At 44.9% G+C, this 25,221-nt stretch overlaps 1 protein-coding gene across 1 annotated transcript in view; it reads right to left on the bottom strand.

The window, feature by feature from the left end:
- The window catches only part of JAZF1 (JAZF zinc finger 1), a 288,104-nt gene extending 265,581 nt beyond the window's left edge, over window positions 1–22,523 (bottom strand). The window contains exon 1 of the mRNA XM_084786339.1: window positions 22,207–22,523. Coding sequence (XP_084642465.1) covers window positions 22,207–22,321 — 115 coding nt within the window. The 5' untranslated portion in view covers window positions 22,322–22,523. The remainder of the gene's footprint in view (window positions 1–22,206) is intronic.
- Between the last annotated feature and the right edge of the window lie 2,698 nt (window positions 22,524–25,221).

The raw sequence follows: 25,221 nt of genomic DNA, 5'->3' as shown, positions 1-25,221 counted from the left end.
AGTTGTCTTCTGAGCCCTCCACTGTGAAGTGTTGCATGTCACAGACCCATCTACCAAACACATGAAGTTATATTGTGATGTGGGATGACCTGAGCTGCCTTACATCTCCTTGCCCTTGCTGTGGGAGCAAGGGGCTCAAGAATGCTAACCAGAGTCCTGGGGGTTGTAAAGCAAAGAGGGAGCAGCTGAGATTTCAGTCTACACACTTGTCCTGGCCACCAAGAAAGAGCCGCAAGCTAGATCCAGAGCCTTTACCTGAGCCATGAGCAGCCAGTGCAATTCCAGGTCCCCTTAGGCTCCAAACTGCATCCTATGTGTCACAAGAGTAAAGGCCGCACTCACTTTCCAACACTTTGTGTAACTGACACAAAGAACAACAATCCACAGGATCTCAATGATGGCTTTATGTACGTTCTGTGTGAGCCAATTTTAAGCCCAAGGGTCTCCTTAGGCTACATCTTCCCCTGTGGATACAGTCTACCTCTGGCTGAAGTTAAGTCTATTGTGGACGCACACTGGGCTTGAGGGCACTGACTTCTAAAACAAGGCCCGGAGAAGCCTAGTACTTTTCTTTTTCAACTTACAACTTTCAACACTGTCTCTATGTCAGTGTCCCTACGTTCCACCCATAGTCTGCTTCTACCCACTGCCCCAGATCCAGAGAAACTGATGGCAGTTCATATGGTTCTAATTCCAAATATAATGGAACTCACATTATGGTTAGGGAAACAGATGTGAAAGAACTAAATATACGAAAAAAACAAACTTCAGGGTTAACAGTCAGTAAGCAAATCTTACCAAGCACCGTAAGCTGGCAGTGTGTCGCTGCTGTGTGGGAGGGCAGGTCTCCCAGCTCAGCTGAGGTCAGGGGAGAAGGGCTATGTGCAGATCAGATGGTGAAGAATGAGGCACTCACAGGAAAATTCAGAGGCGTTATCAGAGCATGCTGGCAGGTTGCTGGGGAAACACTGGGTTATCTCCACTTTTCTATACATCTAAAACTTTTGACAATCAAAAATAACCTTTAAAAAGTATAAAGAGGAGAAATCCACACAAAAGGAGCAAGAACAAAGGCACGGACTTGGTTGGCAGTATAGAGGATGGAGGCAAGGGGGGCTGCAGCTGGGGGATCAGTGAGGTGAGGGGCTGGTCTGCCCACTGTGGGAGGGTAGCATCTGGGTCAGCTTGCTTTGGAGTGGGTACAATACCAAGTAGAGTGCTTGGCGTGACCAACACTTTCTGAAGACTATCCCTGATGGAGGACAAGCTTGGGCAAAGAAGGAATTGAGGAGAGGCAAGAAGATCAGGTAGCACAGTGCAGCATAGATGATGGGACTTCAGAGTCCCAGTAACCTTATGTATGACAGTAAGAATGAGAAAGGGCCAGGGAGATGACTCAGTGAGTAAAACGCCGGCCGTGCAAGTGAGAGGACCTCAGTTAGCATCTCCAGAAACCATGTAAAGCCAGGCATGGCAGAAGATGTCAGTAATCCCAGCACTCCAATGATGCAACAGGAGGCAAAAATAGGAGAATCCTGGAAGCTCATCACCAGTTGGCCTGGAATATGCAGTGGCAAACAAGAGAACCTGTCTAAAGGTAGGAAGCAAGAGCCAACACTTGAGGCTGCCCTCTGACATACAGATGTGCACTATGATGTGTACAACACACGCACACATACACACACACACATACACACACACGGGGAAAGAAAGGAGGGAGAGAGGAGGAGAGAGGGAGAGGGAGAAAGAATTTTTATTTCATTAAAAAAAAAATCAGATGAGCCTAGTGAACTTCATTCTTCTAAGTATCGACACAATCCAGCATGCTGCAGAAAAACTGCAACTCGGGTACCACCTCAGGCCTACACACTCTTTACAGCCAAAGCCTTGATATTCTTTATAAGTAAAAAGAAATTAGGAAATAAACTGCTTTAAATTTAAAAGCCCCTTTAAGTTAGATCTTGATACCTTAAAAACAGCTACTTTGTGAGTTCAATTTTGCTTAAAATAACAAAAACACAAGGCAACAGATGATGGCTGATGGTGCTTCCCATGCAGGGAAAACTCGTTTGCAGATCTACAGCACATCAGTGGTATTAGAACTTCTTGGGGAGAAATAGGAATAAGAAAAATGTTGTGTTTTTTTAAAAGCTTGTGGGATATGACTAAAATAATGGTTGAGAAATGATAATTTGCACAAATAGCCCTTGTAGGACCTAACACAAAGCCTTGTGTCCCTTTCAATCCCCTCAAATTTCCTTTCAGATCAGTGCTTATCATGTCATGTTCCCTGGCTTTCTGCCTCTGCTTTATCTTTTAATTCTGCTCTGTCAAACACATGGGCATCAGGAGAGCTTTGTTTGTGGCCACAACCCCAGTCCTTAGAGCAGGGCCTGGGCCTCAGTGGATGGGTGGGATTGTGGGCATCAGAGAGGCTGCTGAGTTAGAGGTTCTCAGAGGCTCCTCTACAGCACCGGTTAGTTATGAAGAACAATTTCAAAGCCATCCCAGGAGGCCATTCCTCGCATACCAAAAGCATGTTATCAGGAGGGGTCCCCTGCCCGCCAGGGCCAGCTGTGTTTGAGGAAGACTTCTGTGTGTTCAGCAAAGCTGATGTGCCCAGCTTCACACTGCCATCAGGCTTTCTAAACATCGCCAGCTTGACGGGAACCACCTCACATTCTGCTTCCAGCCGTCAAGAAGGAGTCGTTCTCACGTGATATCTCTACACAGCAACTCTAAGAGCACAGCACTTGGATCTGGGAGAAAGCAGAGCTGTCTATCCGTGCAGCAGGGATCAGCTCTGGGTATCAACATTTAGGTTTGAGTTCTGGTTGTCTTCTACTGACTGAAAATGGGCAGGCTACTTGAGCACACAGCTGATCTAACTCCTTACATGCAAATGGAGAACAGCTCGTGTAAGCCATAGGTGAACTAACTCAGACGACACATGTTCCAGGCACTAAACAATCTACCACTCAATCAGCCATTTGGTTCTTACAAACAGTTCAGTATTTGAAAATCCTCTAAGAAAAATTTACCCCAAAGCTCTATGAGGGACGAAAATTGCTAGAGCTCTATGGATCCCCAAGAACAGTTCTGGTAATAATAATAATAATAATAATAATAATAATAATAATAATAATAATAATAATAATAACAACAACAACAACAACAACAACAACAACAACAACAGTGCCAAAATGTAATATCCCACTCTCCACTCTACTGTGGAGAGTGTTCTATCCATTGGCTAGATCTGGGTAGGGGTTTAAGGTTTACCGCCTGTATTGTCCTTGGCTGGTGCCTTAGTTTGAGCGGGACCCCTGAGCCCAAATCTGCCTATCATAATGTTCTACTTGTAGGCTTCTAGGACCCTCTGGATCCTTCTACTTTGCCATTCTCCCATGCTTCTCTCATCTAGAGTTCCACTAGAATGTCCTCCCCTCTGTCTCGGTTTCCTGGTAAGTGAAGGCTTTCGTGGGACATGCCCCTTGGGCTAATATGCAGATATAAGTGAGTATATACCATTTGAGTCTTTCTGCTTCTGGGTTAACTCACTCATTATGATCATTTCTAGCTCAATCCATTTATCCACAAATTTCGGGAATTCCTTGTTTTTAATAGCTGAATAGTATTCCATAGTGTTTATGTACCTTGGTTGCCTCCTGAACCTAAAGGTGAGACTCTACAGCTGAAGACACCTCACAGTTGAGACACAGGAACCAGAGGTTATCAGGTTGGTCTGACCTGAACAGCCCACCCTGAGGACTGGCTCTCAAAGTATTGGAAGGTGCTATACAAGAGGCCAAGGAGAAGAGCAGCCGGTTGTTCTACCAAGCTGTACCTGGGAACCACAGCAAAGACTGGGCCAGCAAGGTATCTACAATGGTGTACTAGTGGCACTTTTACCTTGGGGTAACCAACAGCTGTCCAATTAGACCTGGTGCCCACTCAATAGAAGGGAACTTCTGTCTGGCACTGTAAAGCTGGGCAACTACCTGTGACTGGAGAGGTCAGAGAACTGAGAGGAGAACCTAACACTGCCACTTTCCGAAACCAGTGTAATGCCTAACTGCACTTTAAATATTTATCCTTATGTCCATAAGTAAGTATAGTCCCCATTCCTAATCAAATAAGCTACTACAGAGGTCCATAACTAGTCAAAGTGCAAAGAATACATGACTTTCAGGTAACCAACCCTAACTGATGCATCCCCAATGCTACACCAATACCAAGGACTCAGGGAAAATCATAGGAGAGAGAGTGGACGGAGGGTTGAAGGAGAGAGGGGGAAGAAGGGAGGGTGGAAGAAGGGAGAGTGGAAGGAGAGAGGATGGAACGAAAGGGGGGAAGAAGGGAGGGTGGAAGAAGAGAGGGGGAAGAGGGAGGGTAGAAGGAGAGAGGGGGGAAAGGTTTTAAGAGGCTGCATGTCTCTGTGAGACAGTGTCTTCTATACATGACTGGGAAGCAGCATCCATGAACTCTCAACAGTATGACTGCCTCAACAAGACTAGCTCAATGACAACACCAGCTCACATGTCAACGTGAACAGGAGAAAAGCCATACAGCTCCACCCTTAGCTAGAGGGGTCCTATGCCTGCTGAGACGGGGAGAATCAGTTCCTCCAGCAACAAACTCCCACAGAGGCTATCCAAGCCCAAAGGGTCAGCCCTGGACACATGTAAATATGAGCAAAGCTAAATGGACTCTTATCTATCTATCTATCTGTCTATCTGTCTGTCTGCCTATCTATCTATCTATCTATCTATCTATCTATCTATCTATCTATCTATCTGTGTGTGTACACATATGTGCATACATACATGCATATGTGTATATACTTATGTATATGCAGATAACAATAATAACCGAAGAAAAGATCTTGAATTTGGAGACACATGAACTGAGGGTAAGGAAAGTTCGGACTAACGGAGATACAGTCCTCACATATGAAGTTTTCAAAACAAACTATTAAACCTAAAGAAGAAGCTGTTTGTGTCTATTGTTTGCTCTCTAGGCATCCTATCTGCCCTAAGGTGGCACAGGGGAGACTTTAAGTCAAGCAGACCTGCTTCTTTAGCTTGAGGTGGTCAAAGTGCGGTGTCCTGACCTATAAAATGTGGTAATAATAGGACGCTGCATGAAGCCCTTGTGGGAGGCTCGAGTAAGACGATGCGCTGTGCTGTGCAGTGCTGTGCTGCAGTTAGCAGCCACTGCACATGGATGCAGTTCAGTGGATTGTTCCTACTGCCAACTATTATTGTACCACTCACGCACTCCTCTAAACTACTAGGCTATTGCTAGCTAGTCAACAGGTGTAATGCTCTCTAAAGGAAACTCGTCCATTAGTTAGTGCAAAGCATGATGTGTTAGCTGTTCAGAAGGTCCACCTCCCTTCTCGCAGGCAACAGACGCAGGAGGCCCTCTTAGGGGCCGTGTGCAGAGCCTTTACAGCTCATGGAGCCCTGTGATTAAGGCCCCACTAGTGGAACAGCGCAGCCCTCAGTCGTACATGTTGCATATGGACTACTTCATACTCTTCCTTCATCCCCAAGGTGAACACAAAGGCTCATCCTCAAGACCACAGCAAACCCAGTCTTTATCTTAGAGGAAAGAAGTCAGTCTGTGAAAGCAGAGAAAGAGGAAGGACAGAACCTGAAGGTTTGACTGACTACAAGGAACCTAACAGCTTGCCCTAGACCCCTATATGAAAGAGAATCCTCCTGAATTCTTAATCCATACAAGGTTGGGCCCATTTGCGATAGTTAGCCAAAAAGATGAACATTTTATGCCAAAGTGACCACTTTCTAAAAACTATGACTTAACAGAAAATTTATAATGCTTCTAAACATGCTAAATGGTAAGATCATAGCCACAACCCAAGATATTAATAAAACAATAGGAACTCAAAGAAAACAGAGGAAAACATCCCTTAAATATGTCCACCTTACTGAAAACTCAGTTTTGACACTTTCCTTCCCTTCTTTCCAATTCTCCATGCCCCTCTTCTTTCTCTTTTCCTTTCTTGATTAAGATCATCTCTATCTAAGGCTGGTCTTGAACTTGCTATGTAGCTAAGGCTGGCCTTGAACTCTTGATTCTCTTGCCTCTACCTCTCAAGTACTGGGATTAGAGGTGTGAGCCACCATGTGCAACTTTTTTTCCACATGTCATTCAACTCTTCCAATATAACAAAAAAGTAAGAGATATAAAGTGGTCCAATTAGAAGGAAAGGATAAAAATAACTCAAAGCTTTTAAATTAGTGTGGTATCAAAAGTCTTTATTTTAAGCAAAATATAAAAGTGAAAAAGAGAATACCTTATTGTTTTCAGAAGTCATTTAATCTGGTCCTTGGAGCTGAAGTCATCTTGGTAGATGATGTAAAAATAAAGACAGTTGAGTGTGTATCAGTTTAAATTCCTACATTATAAACTTAGTGCCACTGCAGAGTGGGGACACAGTGGTAAGATGTGGAGCCATGAGTCTTGTCTTCAGGAGGCTCACTTTCTAGTCAGGAGAAACAAAAATTACTGGAATAACAAAACATTTGAATGATTCTTGCTGTCTGCTCTAACCAATAACAACGAAAGCCTTATCAGCTTACTGAGTTTAACATAAGCTAGACACTGCCATTTACCCCTCACAACAGCTCTTTCTGGTAGATCTTCTGCACACGTGAAAGCAATGCATTAGCTAGTTGTTCATAGATCGTGTTATCACTCCAGGGCACTTGACACCCATGGCAGTTCCCTCAGCACTTGGAGGTGCTATGTACAGAGAAAATGGAGAAAAGAGGATCCTAAGTTCCCGAGCAACCTCATCCCCTGGTACTGGCTCAACCTGGGGAAAGCAAAGAAACAGTATAACCAGCCAAGATGTGCCTGATGTTCACTAAGTTCTCAGGGGTGGACTGGGTGCCACTCAGGAATGAGGGATGCAGGACAACCCAAGTGAAACCCTTTTGGGTCCTTAAGAGCCTAGGATGGAAAGGGTCATCCGTAACTAGAGAAGTAGGCTCCCTTAGTGGTTATGACCATCTGAAAACCATACAAATGCTTTCTCCTCCATAAGTCTTAACTCCCATGTCTGAAATGTTTATTCATGTCTCCTGGGAATTTACAGAGTATGGTTCTGAAGGTCTCTGGGACACTGAAGAGACAGCTACCTCCATTTTGGGAGAAAGCTTGTCTCTGCACTAAATATCAACATGCCCTTTGCCTACCATGAAGTACCACACCACCACAGTTCCAGTGTAGTAAGGCCAAACCTCTGAAACTCTTAAGTCAAAATACATAGTTCTCCCCCTTTTAAGTTGATTTAGTTCACAAATCTGCCACAGGGACAGAAGCCACAGACACAGCCACTAAGCCGCAGGACAGCTTGTGATGCTGCATAATTGCAATGGTAGCTAATGAATGTGTCACCGTATATTTTATACTGACTGAAAGACTAAATTACAGGTATAAATACATGCGTCTAGTGTTTTAATTTTTTTCTTGAATATCACTTATGTGTGTGTATTCTGTCACCCAAACAGCTGCTTCTCAATTATGTGAACAAAGATGCTGACAAGTAAAACACAGAGCCGAGTCATATACTCTTGGTGAAGTCTATGCTACACCTCTGAAGACACAAACTTTGAAAGAGAAATGGTAGTCACTTTGTGACAGAGTTACATCAAATACTGCCTTTCAATCAGGAACAAGCCCAACTGTGAGGAAACAGTATCTTCAGGCTCAGGGTCTACCACAGCCCTGTGGTAACCAACCAACGTGTCAATCAAGCTCATTTTATTTTCTGCCTCTCGCCACTCACATTTGTAACGAGCCAGTAAGATCTATGCAGATTTCACAAAACTCCTGGAGAAAAATGTCGAAGGACTCTATAGGTCCCCAGAGTTTGGAAGCAAACATTGTTTTAAACGAGTTATATATAATCTTTTCCACTCTCGCTTTAAAATAAAATGCCAAATGAACTAGCTCAGTCAAATGAATTAGTCAACATTTTTATTTATAGATTCTTTAAAAATAGAATCTTTAAGAAAAAACAGTAAGCAAGTTACATTTAAGGAGAACTGGAGTGCCAACTGGATTTTTCTCACATCTCTCTCTGTGGCTTTCAGAGTGCTAACAGCTTTGAGCTGTGTTACCCAGAAGCCCAGCAGAAACTAACCGTAATGAAGCTGTGCCATGTCCCACATCCTCAGTTGGGGCTGGACTTATCTTTCCTCCAGGTGACATCACCTACTTACAGGTTCACAAGTGCAGACCCCCACTACCCTCTTCCCTTTACACCCCCCAGTCCTGTCTGCCCCCTTTCCATAACCAAATGGCTTCTTCACCCCACTACTCCTGCAAGTGTTGCAGGTCTGTTCAGGCCCACTACTCCGTAAAGGCTCCCTCAGGGAAGTCTTTCTCTAAACAGACCGCCCCGGGCCCCCTCACTTCACATTGGCCTCTCAGCCTCTGCCTCCTCATTCCTTTATTTTCCTCACCTTCCAACTGTTCAAAATTACTTTACTATACTATGTTTTACCAGTCTCTCCACGAGCCTGGGACTTCAGTTGTATAATTTACTGTTCTATCCTCAGATCCCACACAGTGCCTGCACAGTCGACACTCAGCAAATATTTACTAATGAAGAATTCGGAGTTTGGATGGTGCACCATGGAAAATGGAAAAAGAAATCACAATATAAATGTGATTTAACACTTATTAAATCAACTTGTTTGTTAGAAAGAGTCTTTCAAAATATAGATGGCACAGTGAAGGGGGGAATCAGCAAACGGGCTAAGGGGGAAATGCTGGGTCATATTTTATTACTCAGCTACAGGTAGGTTACACAGCCTGGACTAGCTGACTAAGAGAACCCAGTACACTCTACAAGGGGAGAAACTACTGTATCTTATAGGACTGAAATAATTTCAGTAGGAAATGATTGTCAAGGGTGGCATTTAAAACAGTCTCTACAACGTGTGTTTCTAAAAAATGGTCTGTCCCGGGGATTTCCTGAGGAGCTTCCAGCATCTGAGAATGTAACATTTCCAAGACTATTATCAAAGATGTGCCTAGCACTTAAGGGGGAGGGCACGACATTTTGTTAACTAAGCATTTGTTCTTAAGAGTCTTCATAAAAGCCCTACAAATCCTTTCACAACAAATAATACACAAAGTGTCTCCTGTTTTTCCAGTGATTAGTGGCTGAAGGATGAGAAAAGCTGTTTGCTGTTTCTGAATAGTTTAATAAAGTTCTCTAAACCCTTTAAATGCATAATCTTATATATAAGCACATGACCTAATATCTCAAAATTTAAAACTACATAAACAATACCAAGTTAAGGTTGACATACTTAGAGACCGCAACAATTTGTGCAGAGAACATGTCATAGAAGCCAGAGATCTTGAACCAGACCAAATGCAGTGAGCACTTGCAAGGGAAGATGTGTGGATAAAGGGATATACTGCAGACACACTGTGACATACTACAGCTTTGATGAGGAGGTGTTTTCTATGGTTTGTTGTTGTTGCTGCTGTTTGTGTGTTTTCTATTTTGGGGGGAGGTTGCAAGGGTGAAGGGCAGGTCTGAGGGCATGGGGAAATGAGAGGGACTAGAGCGTAGAATGTGAAACACACAAATAATTAAAAGTTAAAGAAAACCAAGTGTCAACGGAGAAAACTCATTAGCACCTCTCAATAATCAATAGCTATAATCATCTTAGAATAAACCCGGCACATGGTGGTTTCCATTGCTCTAACTTCTGTGGGGGCGTGCTCACGTGTGGTTCTCAGGCCTCCTGAAGAGCTTCTTTCGGAAGCCTTGAATACCTTTTCTACCACAGAAGGCAAGCTACTTCCCTAGCCATGTAAGGCATTCCCAGTGGAAGCACATAGTCACATAAGATGCAAACACAGCCAAGGGCTGTCAGATACACCTGTGCTCCCAGCTGCTCACTCAGGAGGCCGAGGCAGGAGGGACTTGTGCATCATCTTAGGTGATACAACATGATTCTGTGTGGGAAGAGGAATAAGTTTTACAGGGTTTCATAATACAAGCTGCAAAGAACAAGCAGTGGTTCATGACGACACCTGCCCACCCATGCTTCCCTCAGCACTCTACGGGCATGTCAGAGGGGCGAGTTCCCTGGGCTGTGTCCTGGCTGCCTCTGTGTCAAGTGGGAATACTGCTGTGCATGTATACCGAAGGCTGCCGGAAGGCACTTTATAAATAATAGTTATATAGGATGTAAGAGCTGCTCAAATTTGAGGATTTGATCTCAGAGACGGTGGGATCAGGATTCAAAATCCAGTTTCCTACTTTGGCTCAAGTTTCTTCCACTGAGTCCCCAGCCTTCTTTATGTTAAATAGCCTAGCAAGAAAAATGAGGCAGGAAAAAGATACATTGCTGCTCAGATTGTAAAGTCCTCAGCAAGTGCCGGAGTATCAAACAAACATGGAAGGCAAGGCTAGAAATAATTCCGCTAAGCTCCATACTATCACCAATCTGGCAAAAGCAAAATTTTTTATTCCAAAATGCAAAAATAAAATTAATTTCACTTTTACTTCCCTTCCACAGTTTTATAAAGTTATATTTCATATTTCCTAATATAAACTGTCCTGTACCAACTTGGCATCTGTGTATATATGCCAATATATATACTCAAACCCATAACATGTGCATACAGACAGCCCTCATTTTAAAGATGTTTCCCACAGTCCACAGGCACTCTGTAAATCGTTCTTTTCATAGCCAGAGTGCTGCTGGGTTTTCTCATCCTGCTTCTGAAAATATTTCTGGAGGAAGAGAACAGGAAGATGACAAGACCCTGTCCTCTAGGCCGGAGCTGAATTTTGGAGGGAGAAACAGTACACATGGTGAGAGAAGCATCCAGTGACAGACAGGGGCAGACACTACAAGATACAGGGGAGCGAGGACTATAAATTTATCTTCATAAAATGAAGAAGCTGTCGGTACTGAAGCAAATATTTTTACTATAATCTTACCAAGCAAAAATATCTCAGTTTACATGTCACTAGATATAGTATGTAACTAACAGGATAACATATTAAGCTCCAACTTGGAAGGCAGTGCTTACATAATGGGCAGAATGTCTGCCTCAAAGTGGGCTGGGAAGGTGATTAAAGAGTAGAGTGTTCAAAAGGCGGTGATGAGTCCCTAACTGAAAGCCTAAGGAATTATCCCAGACCTACTACTTTTAGACCTCCTTTGTGGAAAAAAAAACTACTACACCATTACATATGTAACACTCTTTTGATATTGATTATTCAGATTATGAAATGAGAATAAAACACAGAATTTTATAAGCTGGTCATATCAAAACATTACAAAGTCAACCTCCCCCCCCCAAAAAAAGTGTGTGTATAGTAACAGCCGGACACACTGCTAATCTCTGCTTGAAGCTGTACATGCTCATGAATTTTCATGACAATAATTTGCATTAAAATCACTTTCTGTAGGTGGAAAGATAAACCAGCCTTCCCTCAAGCATAGGTGATCAAATTCAATTTGCAATTATTAATATTTCAAAAGAATTACTTTCAGCCTCATATATCTTTGTTGGTAATGTCATATCAAGTCTTACAATTGTTGTCAAATTTGCAAATGCCTCTCCTTCACATATAAGCCATAAAATCTTAGGACATTTCAGGTTTTCTATGCATGGACTAACTTCACATATTCCTTTATTAATGACACTTTGTTGTCACCATCTTTCATTATTATGCATAGTCATGCCAAATAACCCAGGGAACTTAAATGCAGAGAATCTTTAAAAGTGCATTTGTCATTGCTTATTTGCATTTCTGAGTATATTTGCAATAGGGAAGAGCTTTTACCCTGACTGAACTAAGGTTAAGAATGACCCCTCCATTTAGAATTTTACACATCCACTGACCAACTTCTGCCTTCTTACTTCAAACCACTCCCCATGCCAGGATCACGGTTCACACTTATGCCTCGATGCTACCTTTGAGCCAAGCCTTTGCGAGAGGACCGTCGGTGAGCTGGGCAGTGGGCAGAATTCCCAGAGAGCAATTCTCACTAGAGGATGGCCAGGGAAACAGCTAGATACAAGGCGATATCATGAACTGCATCAACACCTCCCTCCAAAGCCGCTGACTAATGATGTCCCCAGTTCACCCTCTCTTTAGCTGTCTCTTAGAACCACTCTCAACTCCAGCGCCACAGAACCTATGGAGAAACATCACAAGCTGAGTAAAGAAAGACAGTAGAAGTGCTATCAAAATCTTTTCAAACTGTACAAATCCCAACCCTGTGTGTGCATAGCCACACGTATGAGATACCAGAGATGATAACCAGTCTTTCCTTATCAGGAGTTTTGCTTCCCATGGCTCTAGTAGCCTTTAGTCAACAGCAGTCTTAAAGTATCAAATAGTAAAGTACAAAGAGAAGCTACTCACAAATTTTAATTGAATGGCACTCTAGATAGTGTGGTGAAATCTTCTTCTGTCCTGCTCTGTCTTGCCTGGGACCTGAACCAGCCCTTTATCCAGTGTGACCACTCAGTATGCTCTACCCACCCATCAGCCTTAGTAACTAGCACGACTGACCAAGCGTCAGTTGCTTTACTTATTAGCAGCCCGAAAGTCACAGAGTAGAGACCTTAGCAACTTGGATATGCCAAAAGGAGGCCAGACAGTAATGTCTGTAAATGGAATGTCTCAACAAAGTAAGTAAAAATATATGCTCAATTTGCTAAGAAACTATGAAAGGACAAAGAAACGTGTGCTTGTTTTGCTCTGATACTTCACTTCAAATTGCAAAAGTCAACAATCACAGTGTGTATAACAGTAAGTGCCTAGTTAGAATGAAAAAAAAAAAGCATTAAGCTTGTAGGTAAAAAAGAAAACAAAACAAAACAAAAAACAAAGTATGTTCTGACCTATGGTGATACATAGAAAAAATATACATATATGTGCATATATACAAATATAAGCAGTTATATGTTACCCACATATATCTATGTGTAGATAGCAGTAGGCACTACTGTGCCTACTTTATGGGCACTACTTTATGGGTATATGAATACATAACCTCTCTCTGTGTGCATAGACATTTGATATTAGCCATGATTTTAGGCATCTACTAAGTTTTGGAACATATTGCCCACAGTCAAACAAACTACAATATATGCCATTTATACATATACTACTTGTATATTATATACAGTACATATACTATTTATATACTATATATACAGTACTTCCCACTGATCTTAACACCCATGTATATGATCCACCTTAGAAAAAAAATCACTGTTGTAGGCTGGCAGACAATAAACAGTTCTTCCCCTGGGGCACTGGTTCTCAACCTTCCTAATGCTGTGACCCTTTAACACAGTTCCTAATGCTGCAGTGACTGTCCGCCCCTCCCGCCCACACCATAAAATTCTTTTTGTTGCTATTTCATTACTGTAATTTTGCTACTGCTATGAATTTTAAAATATCTGTGTTTTCTGATGGTCTTAGAAAAGCCCTGTGAATAGGTCTTTAGCCCCACAAAGGGGTCATGACCCACAGGTTGAGAACCATTGCCTTTGGGGGGTCAGCAGGTGAACCAGACAAAGGGAAGTACCCCCTCTGAAACCTGCCAGTGTTCTTGGATGATGCTAGGCAGAAGATGCATATTTAGTGACCCAGGACTGTACATTTGTTTCTGCCAAAAGATTTCATCCTTAATGTGAACATCCATTATCTGGTCCCTGCTTGCAGCTGACCTTTGTAAAAATAGTGAGAACTACCGCAATATCCGAATATTCCAGCACTTTAAGGAGAAAATGTAATTTTATTTGTGTGTATGTGTTTCTGTGGCGTATGTGTATGTTGCATGTGTCTCTGTGTGTATATGTCTATAAATTATGTGTGTTTCTCTGTGTGTGTGTGTGTGTGTTTGTGGTGTGTGTGTGTGTGTGTGTGTGTGTGTGTGTGTGTGTGTTTGAAGGCAAGCACACATATTCTGTAGCACTCATGTGGAGCTCAGAGGACGACTTTCAGGAGTGGGTTTCAGGATGTGGGTTCTGGGGCTTGAACTCAGATCCTCAGGATTGTGTAGCAAGGGCTTTTACCTACTGAGTCATCTCATTGGCCCCAAGAAAATGTGATTTTCTTCCAACTCTGATTTAGAGTGTAAAATGAAAGGCATTTTGAAAACCATACATAAACTTCTGACATTTCTACTTTTCTAACTCTAAAATATACATTTGTGGGTCAGCACTTTACCCAAGTCAATGTGAGCAAACCCGCCGCCTATTAGATTATCCTGGAGTAAACCGAATATATGCGACTCAGAAAGCACTTCTGCAATAGCTAGTCATAGTCATGGCCATAGCCGCACCGCCAAAATCTGCAAGCAGAGGCAAGGATCCACGGGGCGAGAGAGACGTGTGAGGGAGAAGGTACGGAACAAAGCCTGGAAAGGAGCGCTTTCCCCAAGCCTCCTGCTCTGACACTGGTCTAAAGCTCCCAGACAGTCCCTGGAAAGGCCCTCTGCTTCAGGCTGGCGGCTTCCTCCCCGTCATCAATGGTAAGGATCAGGTTCTCTGAAAACAGCTGTCAGTTTGCATTTCTAGAACTGTCTACAGAAGTGATGTCTAGAAAATCATCTTCTTACGACTAGGGCGGCTTTTGTCCACCGATCAGTGAGTTGTAAGCAGAGCTTTGGAATCAGTGCTCCAGTTACATATCAGAACTGTGTACACTAAAGGAGAGCAACGGATAATGGTGAGATTTATGAAACAGTGTGCTCAGCAGGGATGTTTCATACAGGCTGATGAGACTGTACGCGAGAAAAGAACAGGTGGAGAAAAATGCTGAAGGCTGTTTTGGGATGCAGCGCACTGCGAGGCTTGGAGGCTCTCTGTGGTTGTGTGCCTGTGTGAAGGCACACATCCCAACCCTCTCAGGCCTGCACCCAAAGCCTTTTTGGGGAAGCAGGGAGCCACCTGGATCTTGCTGCCAAGCCACAGGGTGCAGAGAAAGCAGGAAGGCAGTGACAAGCCTTTCATTTATTCATATCCCCATTCAGCCGTCCCTTCTCCCTGCAGGAAAGCTCCTTAGGGGAAGGTGCCCACAGGTCCCAGGCACAGTGCCTCTTTTTAGTCCTGGTCTTTTCAAATATGTTCAGGCCAGGGGAAAGGCCATACTGTAAGCCACTGGCCTTGACACCACTTTCCTGGTCCACAGTGGCTAAGACCTTTGCCAGCATCTGAAGTACTCCCAGCCACACAGAAGTACATGCGGCCAAAAGCTGCAACACAAAGCAGATGACACAGGGGCTACTTCCTAGTTTCAGTTTTCAGGATGTCCTGAAGACTTCCATCATTGCTGCAGGTAAGTGAACACACCTCTACTGCTAACCTCTATGCAGATTTTCATATGAGGATTACAAACATATTTATTTAGCAAATGCACAAACGGAATAAATTGAGTGTGTAGACAGTGTAATACTGTAGATGAGTCTTTTATCTATATAATCTCATTTAGTCTTCATCAATACTCCATGAAGAAGATGCTATTATTATCTTCATTTTATAGAAAAGGCTCACTATACCTAGGTCACCTGTCCAGCTGAGGCTGACAAGCTGCAAGCTGTAAGATCAAGCATGCTGGATTCACTCTCCCGCTCCCAGCTCAGTTACATTCCAGGGGAAACAGAGCAGATGTGCACGGAAGGGACACAGGAAGAGTGCGACCAAGTTGTTCAGCCCAGCTTTGCATATCTATCCAGAACTAAAACCCTGACTCACACTTACCAGACATGGGACCTCAGGGAAGTTGCACCTTTTGTGCTTCTTCTCACTTACCTAGGACACAGGGTGAAAGGCCTCCACGTACTGAGCAACTTTAGACTCCCCTATAACTCCTCTTTGATATGGCTACTTTACTGCATTAGTTAAATTGTGCTGCAGCACCCAAATACAGGACAAGCAGCAACTTAAGGGGGAAAGGGTTTAACAGGGCTCACAGTAGGAGGAAACAAGCCATCATGGTGAAGGAGGAATGGTGGCAGGCGTGTAAGGCGGCCGGTCACCTGTGTCAGCAGCAGCAAGCAGGAAGCCGACTGGGAGGGGGGTTGGACCATAAAACCTCAAGGCAACACCTTGGTAACCCACTTTCTTCAGCAAGGCTCCACTTCCTAAAGGCTCTAAGCCTTGTGGGGACTAACAGGAGCCCATGGGAAGGATTTCACATTCAAACCACAACATTTCGATCTAACCCATCCCCCTGAGTCATCTCATAATGCAAAATGCACATATCCCAACAGGGAGTTGGGGACAGAGTTCAGTGGAACTCTGTTACAAATCCCAAAGCTGCTCCCGAGGCTAGAGGCAATTATCTTAACTCTAAGTCCATGATATTAATATATATATATTATATTCTTCCAACACGCAATGGCATAAATGCTTCCATTCCAAACGGGAGGAATCAGGGCACAGCAAAGAAAGATCAGGTCAAAGCAAGATCAAAAGCTAATAGTGGAAAACACCAAATCCTGGACCTCCATATCTGGCATTTGGTACTCGTAATAGATACATCTGGACTCCAAGGGCCTTGGGTACCATGGCCAGCTTTGCTACCTGAATCTTTCCTCAGTGGATATGCCATGGTCCAGGAATTTCTAGCACCCTCAAGTCTCCATTGCAACTTAAGACTTCATTTTCACAGCTTCGTGCCTCTCATGGCCTCTTAGGCCTCGTTAGAGGAAAAACCAATCCTGCCACGCATTGCCTGGCATTAGCAGCTCTCTAGAGTCTTGGCAAAAGCCTGTATGACAGCCCTCCCCCCCCCCCCAAACCTCTTACTCTTCTACCTGTAAAACCAGCAATGTGGAGGACACTACCAAGTTCTTCTGTCATGTTGAGATATAGGCTGAACCCTCTGGGCCACAGCTAGAGTGGCTCTGTGTCCCTTGGTTGTTGAATCTGCAAAACACTTTCCTAGACAGTTGTTCCCAGGCAGGGAGGCTCCTCAGGAGCACGCTCCTCTCAGGCGCTCTCCTTTCAAGCACACTTGATTTTCATTAGATGGAGCCTTTACTAGGACGGAGCTTGTCCTCACCACCATTCCTGGTGTGTCAGCGCAGAACGGGAAGTTTTCTTTCACTGCGTTCATCTCAGTAATAGCTCCAAGTGCTATTTCAGCGCCTGCCTTGCCTGCAACCTTAAACTCAGGAAACAAGACATTTTTTTCTCACACCCTTCTGCTCTATTTGTTGCTCTCAGATTAAGGGCAGGGAGCAGGAACCCTACCACAGCCTAAATGCTGCTCTGCTTGGAAATTTCCTCCACAAACAAATTAAACCATCACCTTTGAATTCAGCCCCACTAAATTCTCAGGCTGTGAATGGGATAAAGATAGAGTCTTTACCAGAATATAGCACCAATGGTCTCTAGCCCTGATCCTGATGTAACTTCCTAAGTTAGGCCTCTACTGATCACATTAATCTCAGCATTCTGATCTTCCAAACAGAAGGGCCCTGTACGCTCTGCTTATAGCCCGAAGTTCCAAACTCTTCCCACATTCCTCCTGCAAACAAGTTCCAAAGGCGGCTATGGCCTAATTTATTACAGCAACCATCCCCACTTCTCGGCATTATTATTTTTTTTCTAATCAAAGTTACTTTTCTAATTGTTGTCATCAAACACCTGACAAGAAAGAACTCACAGGAACACTTATTTTGGCTCAAGGAATGAGGTTCTGTCTGGCATGGTGGCAAGAGGTGTGAGGTAGCTGGTCACACTGTATCAACAATCGAGAAGCAGACAGCAGACAGGAAGTGGTACACGGCTCAGGGACCCTCTCTCTCTAGTGACCCACTTCCTCCAGCTAGGTTCTACCTCTTAAAAGGTCGTCTGGCTTTCTATAACTATACTACCACTTGGGGACCAAATATTCAAACCTATGGGAGACACTTCACATTCAAACCATAGCATTTGCTAACTCATCTCTGGAAGCAAATCTACATCGACAGGAACACGCCTATGTTTCCTTTTCAGAGGCTCTCACTCTGTTAACTAGATAGCTTATAGACCCACTCGATGAAATGAAGCACCTGTGGGTCAGTACCTTGGTTTGAGAGGAAAACAAGTAAAAACATCAAGCTCAGTGATATTCTAGATCTAGAAAACGCCTGTCCTGGCTAGGGAAAGCCACTTCCTGTGACTAAGACTCCAGCCCCATAACTGAAACCTGCACAAGTGACAGCTAAGGTGATGCTCTTACCATCCAGGGGAAGTCTTAAACGATCCGTTAGTTCACCACCATCACTAGAACTATATTGAGCCAGGGTCCTGCGTCTCTCTTCCGAAGGCATGGTCCCATCTTGGGACCTGGGCAGTGTCTGCTCTCCCTGCCTGGCCCTCCCTGCTCCCATTGATGTCACCTCTTTCAGGACTGTGACCCTGTATTAGCTTCTAGGGTCTATCCTGACTAATTTATTTAAAATTCCAACACGCATTACTCCCAATCCACTGTACTTTATTCTAACTTTCCTTCTGTATCATTAATTACCTTTCAATATACTCTATCAATTTACTAAGTTTTTATTCATCTCCCTTCACCGGCATTTAAGATACCCCCAAAGTATGGTGTTTTTGTTTTTGCTTTCATTCACCAAAAATAACAAGTACTTAGAACTGTCACCAGCAAAAAGCAAGTGCTATGGCGTCACATAAATAAATGCATCCAGAGATGAAGTCAGCTAAGGATTCCACCGTTGCTTTCTGAGTCTCAAAAGCCAAAAGACCTTCACAGCAGTGACACAAGTGCTCATTCATGAGTCTGGGGCATGCCCTTCATGGCTAAACTTAGTGTTCTCAGCGTTTCTAAGCTTCCTTGTTACCAGTTTAACCTCACCTATTTATGATTGTCACGCCAAGAGTCTTTCTACAAACTCCAGCATCCAGTCACCATGAGAAGCTTCTCTGGTCTCCAGGAAATGGCCCCAGGGTGGCCTAACAGCAGAGTGGAGAGGGTAGCACTTCACACTTGCCCAGCTGTGGGTGCTTTGAGGCAATGTAAGCAAGTGGGTGGGAAGGCTTGGGCTTAAAATACTTGGGTTGTTCACTGAGATGGGACCTTACTTCAGTACCAAACTAATAGGAAGATGAAAAAAGAAAAGCAAGCAGCCAATCAGGAAAACATGGATAGCATCTTTAAGGGGGGAGAAAAACTGCTTAAGACGAAGACTAGTAAACGCAAATTCAATTTGTCTCGAAGCCACAGGCCCTTTTTCCTTATTAGAAATGGGAAGAGGCAAAAACAGGAGCTACGGGTGAAGGTGCTGGTGAAGGTGGAGCTGTGAGGCCAATAATCAGAGTCACCATACATGTGACAAATGCAGCTAAGTATACCTGTATACGACAGGCTGCCATTCACAACTTAATGTTGGTAATTTAGTGATAAGAAATAGTAATAATGAAAACCACAGGTTCTGAAATTTATTAGTGCTTCTGACTAGTGATCATATGATAACAATTTAAAAAAAACATTATCTCTAACCCTCTTAAAGTTAGATATAAGACTAGAAAGATGTTTGGATAAAAATAAAACAACATACACATCTTAGGTCTTTTCATTAATCTTTAATGTGGCCACTAGCTGATTAAGACATTTTAAAAAAACTCATGTTTTCGTGTACAAAGCTTATCATATATCATATGTAGAGCAAATCACAATAAAGGGTAAAAAATGTAGTGCTTTCATGGCTACTTTTGCATTTTTACTCTTTCCTCTCCATCCAGAGTGTATTTATATAATCCCAGCTACCCAGATGTTATTTTTTTAAACACTTATTTATTTATTATGTATACAGTGTTCTGCATGCATGTAAAGACTGCACCCCCAGAAGAGGATACCAGATCTCATTATAGATGGTTGTGAGCCATCATGTGGTTGCTGGGAATTGAACTCATGACCTTTGGAAGAGCAGCCTGTGTTCTTAACCTCTGAGCCATCTCTCCAGCCCCCAGGTGCTATCCTTTGTGAGATCAATTCCTCTCTCTCTCTCTGTATGGCGGCAGCCCTTTGAAGGCCTCTTCTCATCTGAAGTTCAGAGCATTTCCAGCGAACTTCTTCAAGCTTTGGATTCAAGTGTTTGTTCATTTTTAACATCTATTTTTCAAAAAAAAATTGCTGGAACAAACTATTTCTAAAGTATAATAATTGTTATCCCTGCCAAAACAATTGAAGCATAAATTTTCAATACTCTCACCATTAAAAGAAAAACACTGGCCCTTTGGGAGTAAGATATCATCAGTTAAAAGTGTAGTTTTAGAAAATTCATAAACCCTTGACCCTCTTACAAGATATCTGCACAATACTGGCACAATTTCTGGCATCTCAAAAAGAGACTTATGATTTACCAACTGCTAGTCCAAATCATCCGATTCCAAGTTAACTCAAAAGAAATAATAGTGTTTATGTTAAGACTCAGCCAGGCATGGTGGCGCATGCCTTTAACCCCAGCACTCGGGAGGCAGACGCAGGCCGATAGCTGTGAGTTCGAGGCCAGCCTGGTCTACAAAGTGAGTCCAGGACAGCCAAGGCTACACAGAGAGACCCTATCTCGGAAAAAAAAAATTTATGTTAAAACTTAAATATTTATCTTATAGTCAGCTAGTAGTTCAGGTGGAAGGCAACCAGATAAAGTTATTACCCAACTTATATAAATTGTTTATCCACATGTAACTGATGAAATGGACAGGACATGTGATGACAGGTCGGGGGCTACCATTCACATATTTACATAACATGCATTTATGTATTTACATTATTTACACCTATCTCCGTTTAGTTTAAGGAGTAAGGGGAGTACAGGAAACTAGGAAAAACACTTGTCTTGCACCCCTGCATTACTAGCGTTTAAGCCATGATGAGAGACTGACTTTATACGTGGAGCACTTTTTGCTGTGACTAGCCAGTCATGATATGAATCAGCAGGTTTGTTACTCTAGTAAACCACTCTTAAGGCCACCAAAACTTGAGAGCCCAGCTCCTTTACCTCACTTTTATCGGAAGAGATGGGACAAACTATTGGTAAGATATTTTGAAACTTTGAAGATTTCAAAGCCTGACAATTATTCATCAGAATGGTGTTTCCAAAGGCATTTGCTGAAGATTTGCATGATTAGCTCCTACGCTCTACACAGGCACTTAACGCTTGCTTATTAAGCGCCCACTGTGTGCAAGGAGAAAGCATTCTACAAAGCAAAGGGGCATAAGGCTCTGTCTCATTTTATTCGTGCATAAACGCACAGCAGTCGTGATTTACTCTCTCAACTTTGCAGAAACGTGAGCTGCATCCACATGGCGGAATCATGGCATTCATTTGGTCTTTCCGAGGCAATTCACAGGTAGCCTCATCCTGGCAACCCGCTGGCCCTCTTCACCTTCCAAACCCACAGGGCCTCTAGGGAGCCAGCGGCCACACCTTTCTGCAGGTGCCGGATCTTCTGAGCCAGAAGCAAGCGACCCATCTCCCTCCACGGGGACAGGGAGGGATGAGTGTGCAAAGGTGGTGCAAGGACTTCCCCGGGAGGCGCAGGACTTAGAAGGTCCCCTGGGTCCCAGGAGACCAAGCCGGCCCCGCGGGGCGCCCCTCCCCCGCGTCCCCGCGCCGCGCAGGCCCTGCGGGTACGGGCGCACCTCCGGCCTAGCCGCAACGCCAGCGCCGCGACACGCCCGCCCGCCGCCTGCGGGCTCCCCTCCGCCTCCCGGGCCTCGGGGCGCTCCAGCCGGCGATGGGCGCGGCCCGCAGCCGCTCCAACCGCAGCCGCCGCAGCCGCCAGGCCGGGCCCCGCGCCCGCGCCGCCGCTCAGAGCACGCAGCGCCCCGCGCCCGCCGCCGCGGGCCCCCTCCCGCCGCGCCACACCTAGCAACCGGCGCTGACAGGACGCAGGCGGGGGAGGAAGCGGAATGGCTGCCGCGGCGGCGCCTCCCCGGCTCCCGCCAGCCTGACAGCTCCGGCCGGGCGGAAGCGGCGTGCGGCACCCGCCCCCCCGCGGCCCGCGCCCGCCCTCGCCCTCGCCCCACGGCCGGCCACCCCCTGCGCCCCGCGGCCCTCCACGCCCGCACCTTCTCGGGCGCCCGGCCCCCCGCGCCACCCCGGAGCTCGCCCGCCGCCCGACTCCCACCTCCCCCCAACCCCCCGCCCACCCGGGCCTCACCGATGTGGTTGTCCTCGATGTGCTCGATGAGGTCGGCCAGCGTGGGGAAGTGGAGTCCGCAGCCCCCGAAGCGGCAGGTGTTGGAGAAGAAGGAGGCGGCGGCGATGCCTGTCATGGTGCTACATCGAGAGCCCCCCGGAGTCGGCTCTGCGAGCGCCGCGCGCGCGGAGGCGGAGGGAGGGGCCGGGGAGGGGGCAGGCGCGGGGAGGGCAGCGCGAGCCCGGGACGGAGGAGAGGGGGCGCGAGGTGGAGCGCAGCGCCGAGCCTCCGGGAGGCAGCGGGAGGCGGCGGGAGCTCGGGGAGGGGGCGGGGAGGACTCCGCGCCTAGGAGGAGGGACCAGGCGCGCGCCGGCAGCTGTGCGGCCCCAACCTCCGCGACCCAGGCCTCACCTGGCAGCGCCCGCCTCCAACTTTACGTCCCTGGGCCTGCCCTTTCGCAGTGTGAGGTGCCTGCGGTCGGCTTCGAGCCTCCTTGGTTATGGGCATTACATTCTTAATAGATAGATATCTATTAATTACACATGGTTCCCTCGGATGAGCACTCAGGGAGTTACCCGGCCCTCTCAGGGACATTTGTTTGCACTTGGCCACCTGTCTAGGTGTGACAGTGGCAGTCACTAGGGACTCAGGAAAGGTAATTGTGTGCACCTTAGTCTTTAAACTTTCTCATTAAAAAAATTTTTTTTTCAAGTCCGTATTCTCTGGAGGTTAGTAGTAACTAATTGATTTTAATGAAGCTTTCCCCCTAGGCCAGAAGAAAAATCTTAGCTTTATTTAAATTTCAAAATAGAGTGCTTGGTTGTCAAGTGCATTTGACTGTGTTACATATGTATCACGTTTGTTCTTCTTGATTCTTCTAAGAAAAAAAATAATTTCTGTACCCCAAATTACAACACCTACTGCACCCCTGCTGTGTCTCAGGCCTGGTAGTACTGTTACTCCACCAGGTGGCGAGGTGGGGGGGGGGCGGGGGAGGGAACGCAGCATAATGGTATGGAAACAAAGTCAAAGCATACTCGATTTTCACTTAAAAGTGGAGATTTCAACAATCAATTAGGATTATACCATCTTGTGAGCATTTAAGCCACAGTGTTGCCCAGTTAACCACTCAAGAATCAATTATCTTCTGGTCCCACCCCTAACTGCAGTCATATTTTACCTACAAGGTGTATTTTTTTTTCTCCAGGTGCCCAAGGAGCGTTATACATGATTCAAGAGAGCAATTTAAAAAAAAATAATTCATGCATTCTTCTTTTTTAAATTCATACGTTCTTAATTTAGCATTTTTCTTTAGGACAATTTCATTTGCCCTCTGGCGTATATACTTAGAAAAATATCAATACTCTCTTTACAAACTGTATATACTGTTTGTGTTATTTCTACTAATGAGACTGTTAAGGCACTTCGTGTACATTTAAGTACAGGCATATATAGTATTTCTGTCACTGAGAAAAATTTCACGGTCTCCCAGTCACAAAGACTGAGGCTGAGTTCTCGCACGCATTGGCATTTTTGTAAGGTCTGTCACTTCTTTGAGCCTACAAGGTGACAAAGTTGCCAAGGGGAGAGCTGAGTTGGGTGGGACTGGGCCAGTGTGTCATTAAAGTTCAGTTTGGTGCCAGGAATAATTTCCTGGGACCAAGTGAGAATGGGGGGGGGGGGGGGTGGTATGGGCAAAGGACAACCAAGGGCCTGATAATGAGCCAAGGACCCGCTTGGCTGCAAGCATGGGCCAGACAAGGGTCTAAAGAGCAGGAGTTAAAATTCTTCGTCCTGAATTAGAATTTTGGCAACTGTGCAGTGTGCTCAGCTGCCCAGACAGGGAGGAAGGCCTCAGCTGAAAGCAGGCAGAAGAATATCTGGCAGATAGACATTGCACCCAGGGACATGGAAATGCAATACAAAAACTTCAGCCAAGATTGATGCCAAGACAGCCTCCCTAGAGATGTTAAGCGCAACCCCCCCCCCCCTCCCCGCGGCCCTCACTCTGCAGCAGCTGGGGAGTTCCCTGGGCTTTGAAGCCGCAACTCTTTTCCTCAGGAGGAATGACTTTCTGTGTGGGATTATCAGCTGCAGAAAGGGTGTAGGAGGCCCAGAGGTGGCTCAAGCGAGAGAGCTCAGCCAAGGAAAGGCCAGAAGTATTTAAGTGAAAGAAGGGGAGGAATGGGGTGGAGGTGGGGGTAGGGGTGGGGTTGGGTGGGGTGGAGGCCGCTACCTTCATTCCCTACCTCCTCCCCCCCGCCCCCTATCACAAGGTGTGACTTCCGAAGGAAAAGCTTTGTAAGCCACACTGAGCATATTGATGGTTTTGTAATGTGAAGAACCAAGTAACTAAAGATGAATTATAGTTAAATTATTGTTAATTATTTTCTACGTTGAACCAGCCCATTCTATGTGTTTGCATATAGCTGGAGATTGCTTAGGTGACATTCTGCTCTTGATTGGCACACTTTTCTTTTTGAAATGAGGTATATGATCGTCATCTTTTAAATCTGCAAGGCTACTTACTGGTTTTGTAGATGTGGTAAGTTGAGGCAAGGACACTCTGAAGTCTTCTTGTGTGCACCCAGCCAGTATAACACCAACGCGTTAATAGACACTACAAAGACAGTAACCACAGGCAAACAAATGAAAAAAAAAAAAGCTTTACTTTCGGTATACTTGCATTTTAAAATGTTTGTTGCAAGTGTGTCCTTTTAGATAAAGTCTGTTATCTAGGCTATATAAAAATATGTAAACCAAACACTGCAACCTGTTGCTTCCAAGAGACTGGCACACCTCTCTTCTTGAAAAAATATTTATCTGTCTCTCTTGGGGAGGGGTGTGTGACAATATCTCAAAGGGCAGGGTGGCGAGAGAACTGAAGAGTCAGATAAGAGAGTAGCCATGAGCTACAAGCATTCCCTGCCTTTACGATGCTTTTCTTGGAAACCTCTGGCCTCTCCCTGGAGCACTGACAGCTGGCCACATCTGGATATAGAGTAGATAGAAGGTGGCATTACAGATGACTTGCTG

The sequence above is a fragment of the Acomys minous genome (assembly GCF_964271855.1).
Source record: "Acomys minous genome assembly, chromosome: 6".
NCBI classification, from domain to species: Eukaryota; Metazoa; Chordata; class Mammalia; order Rodentia; family Muridae; genus Acomys; species Acomys minous.
The sequence above is the reverse complement of the archived record's forward strand: the minus strand, read 5'-3'. Positions and strand labels throughout refer to the sequence as shown.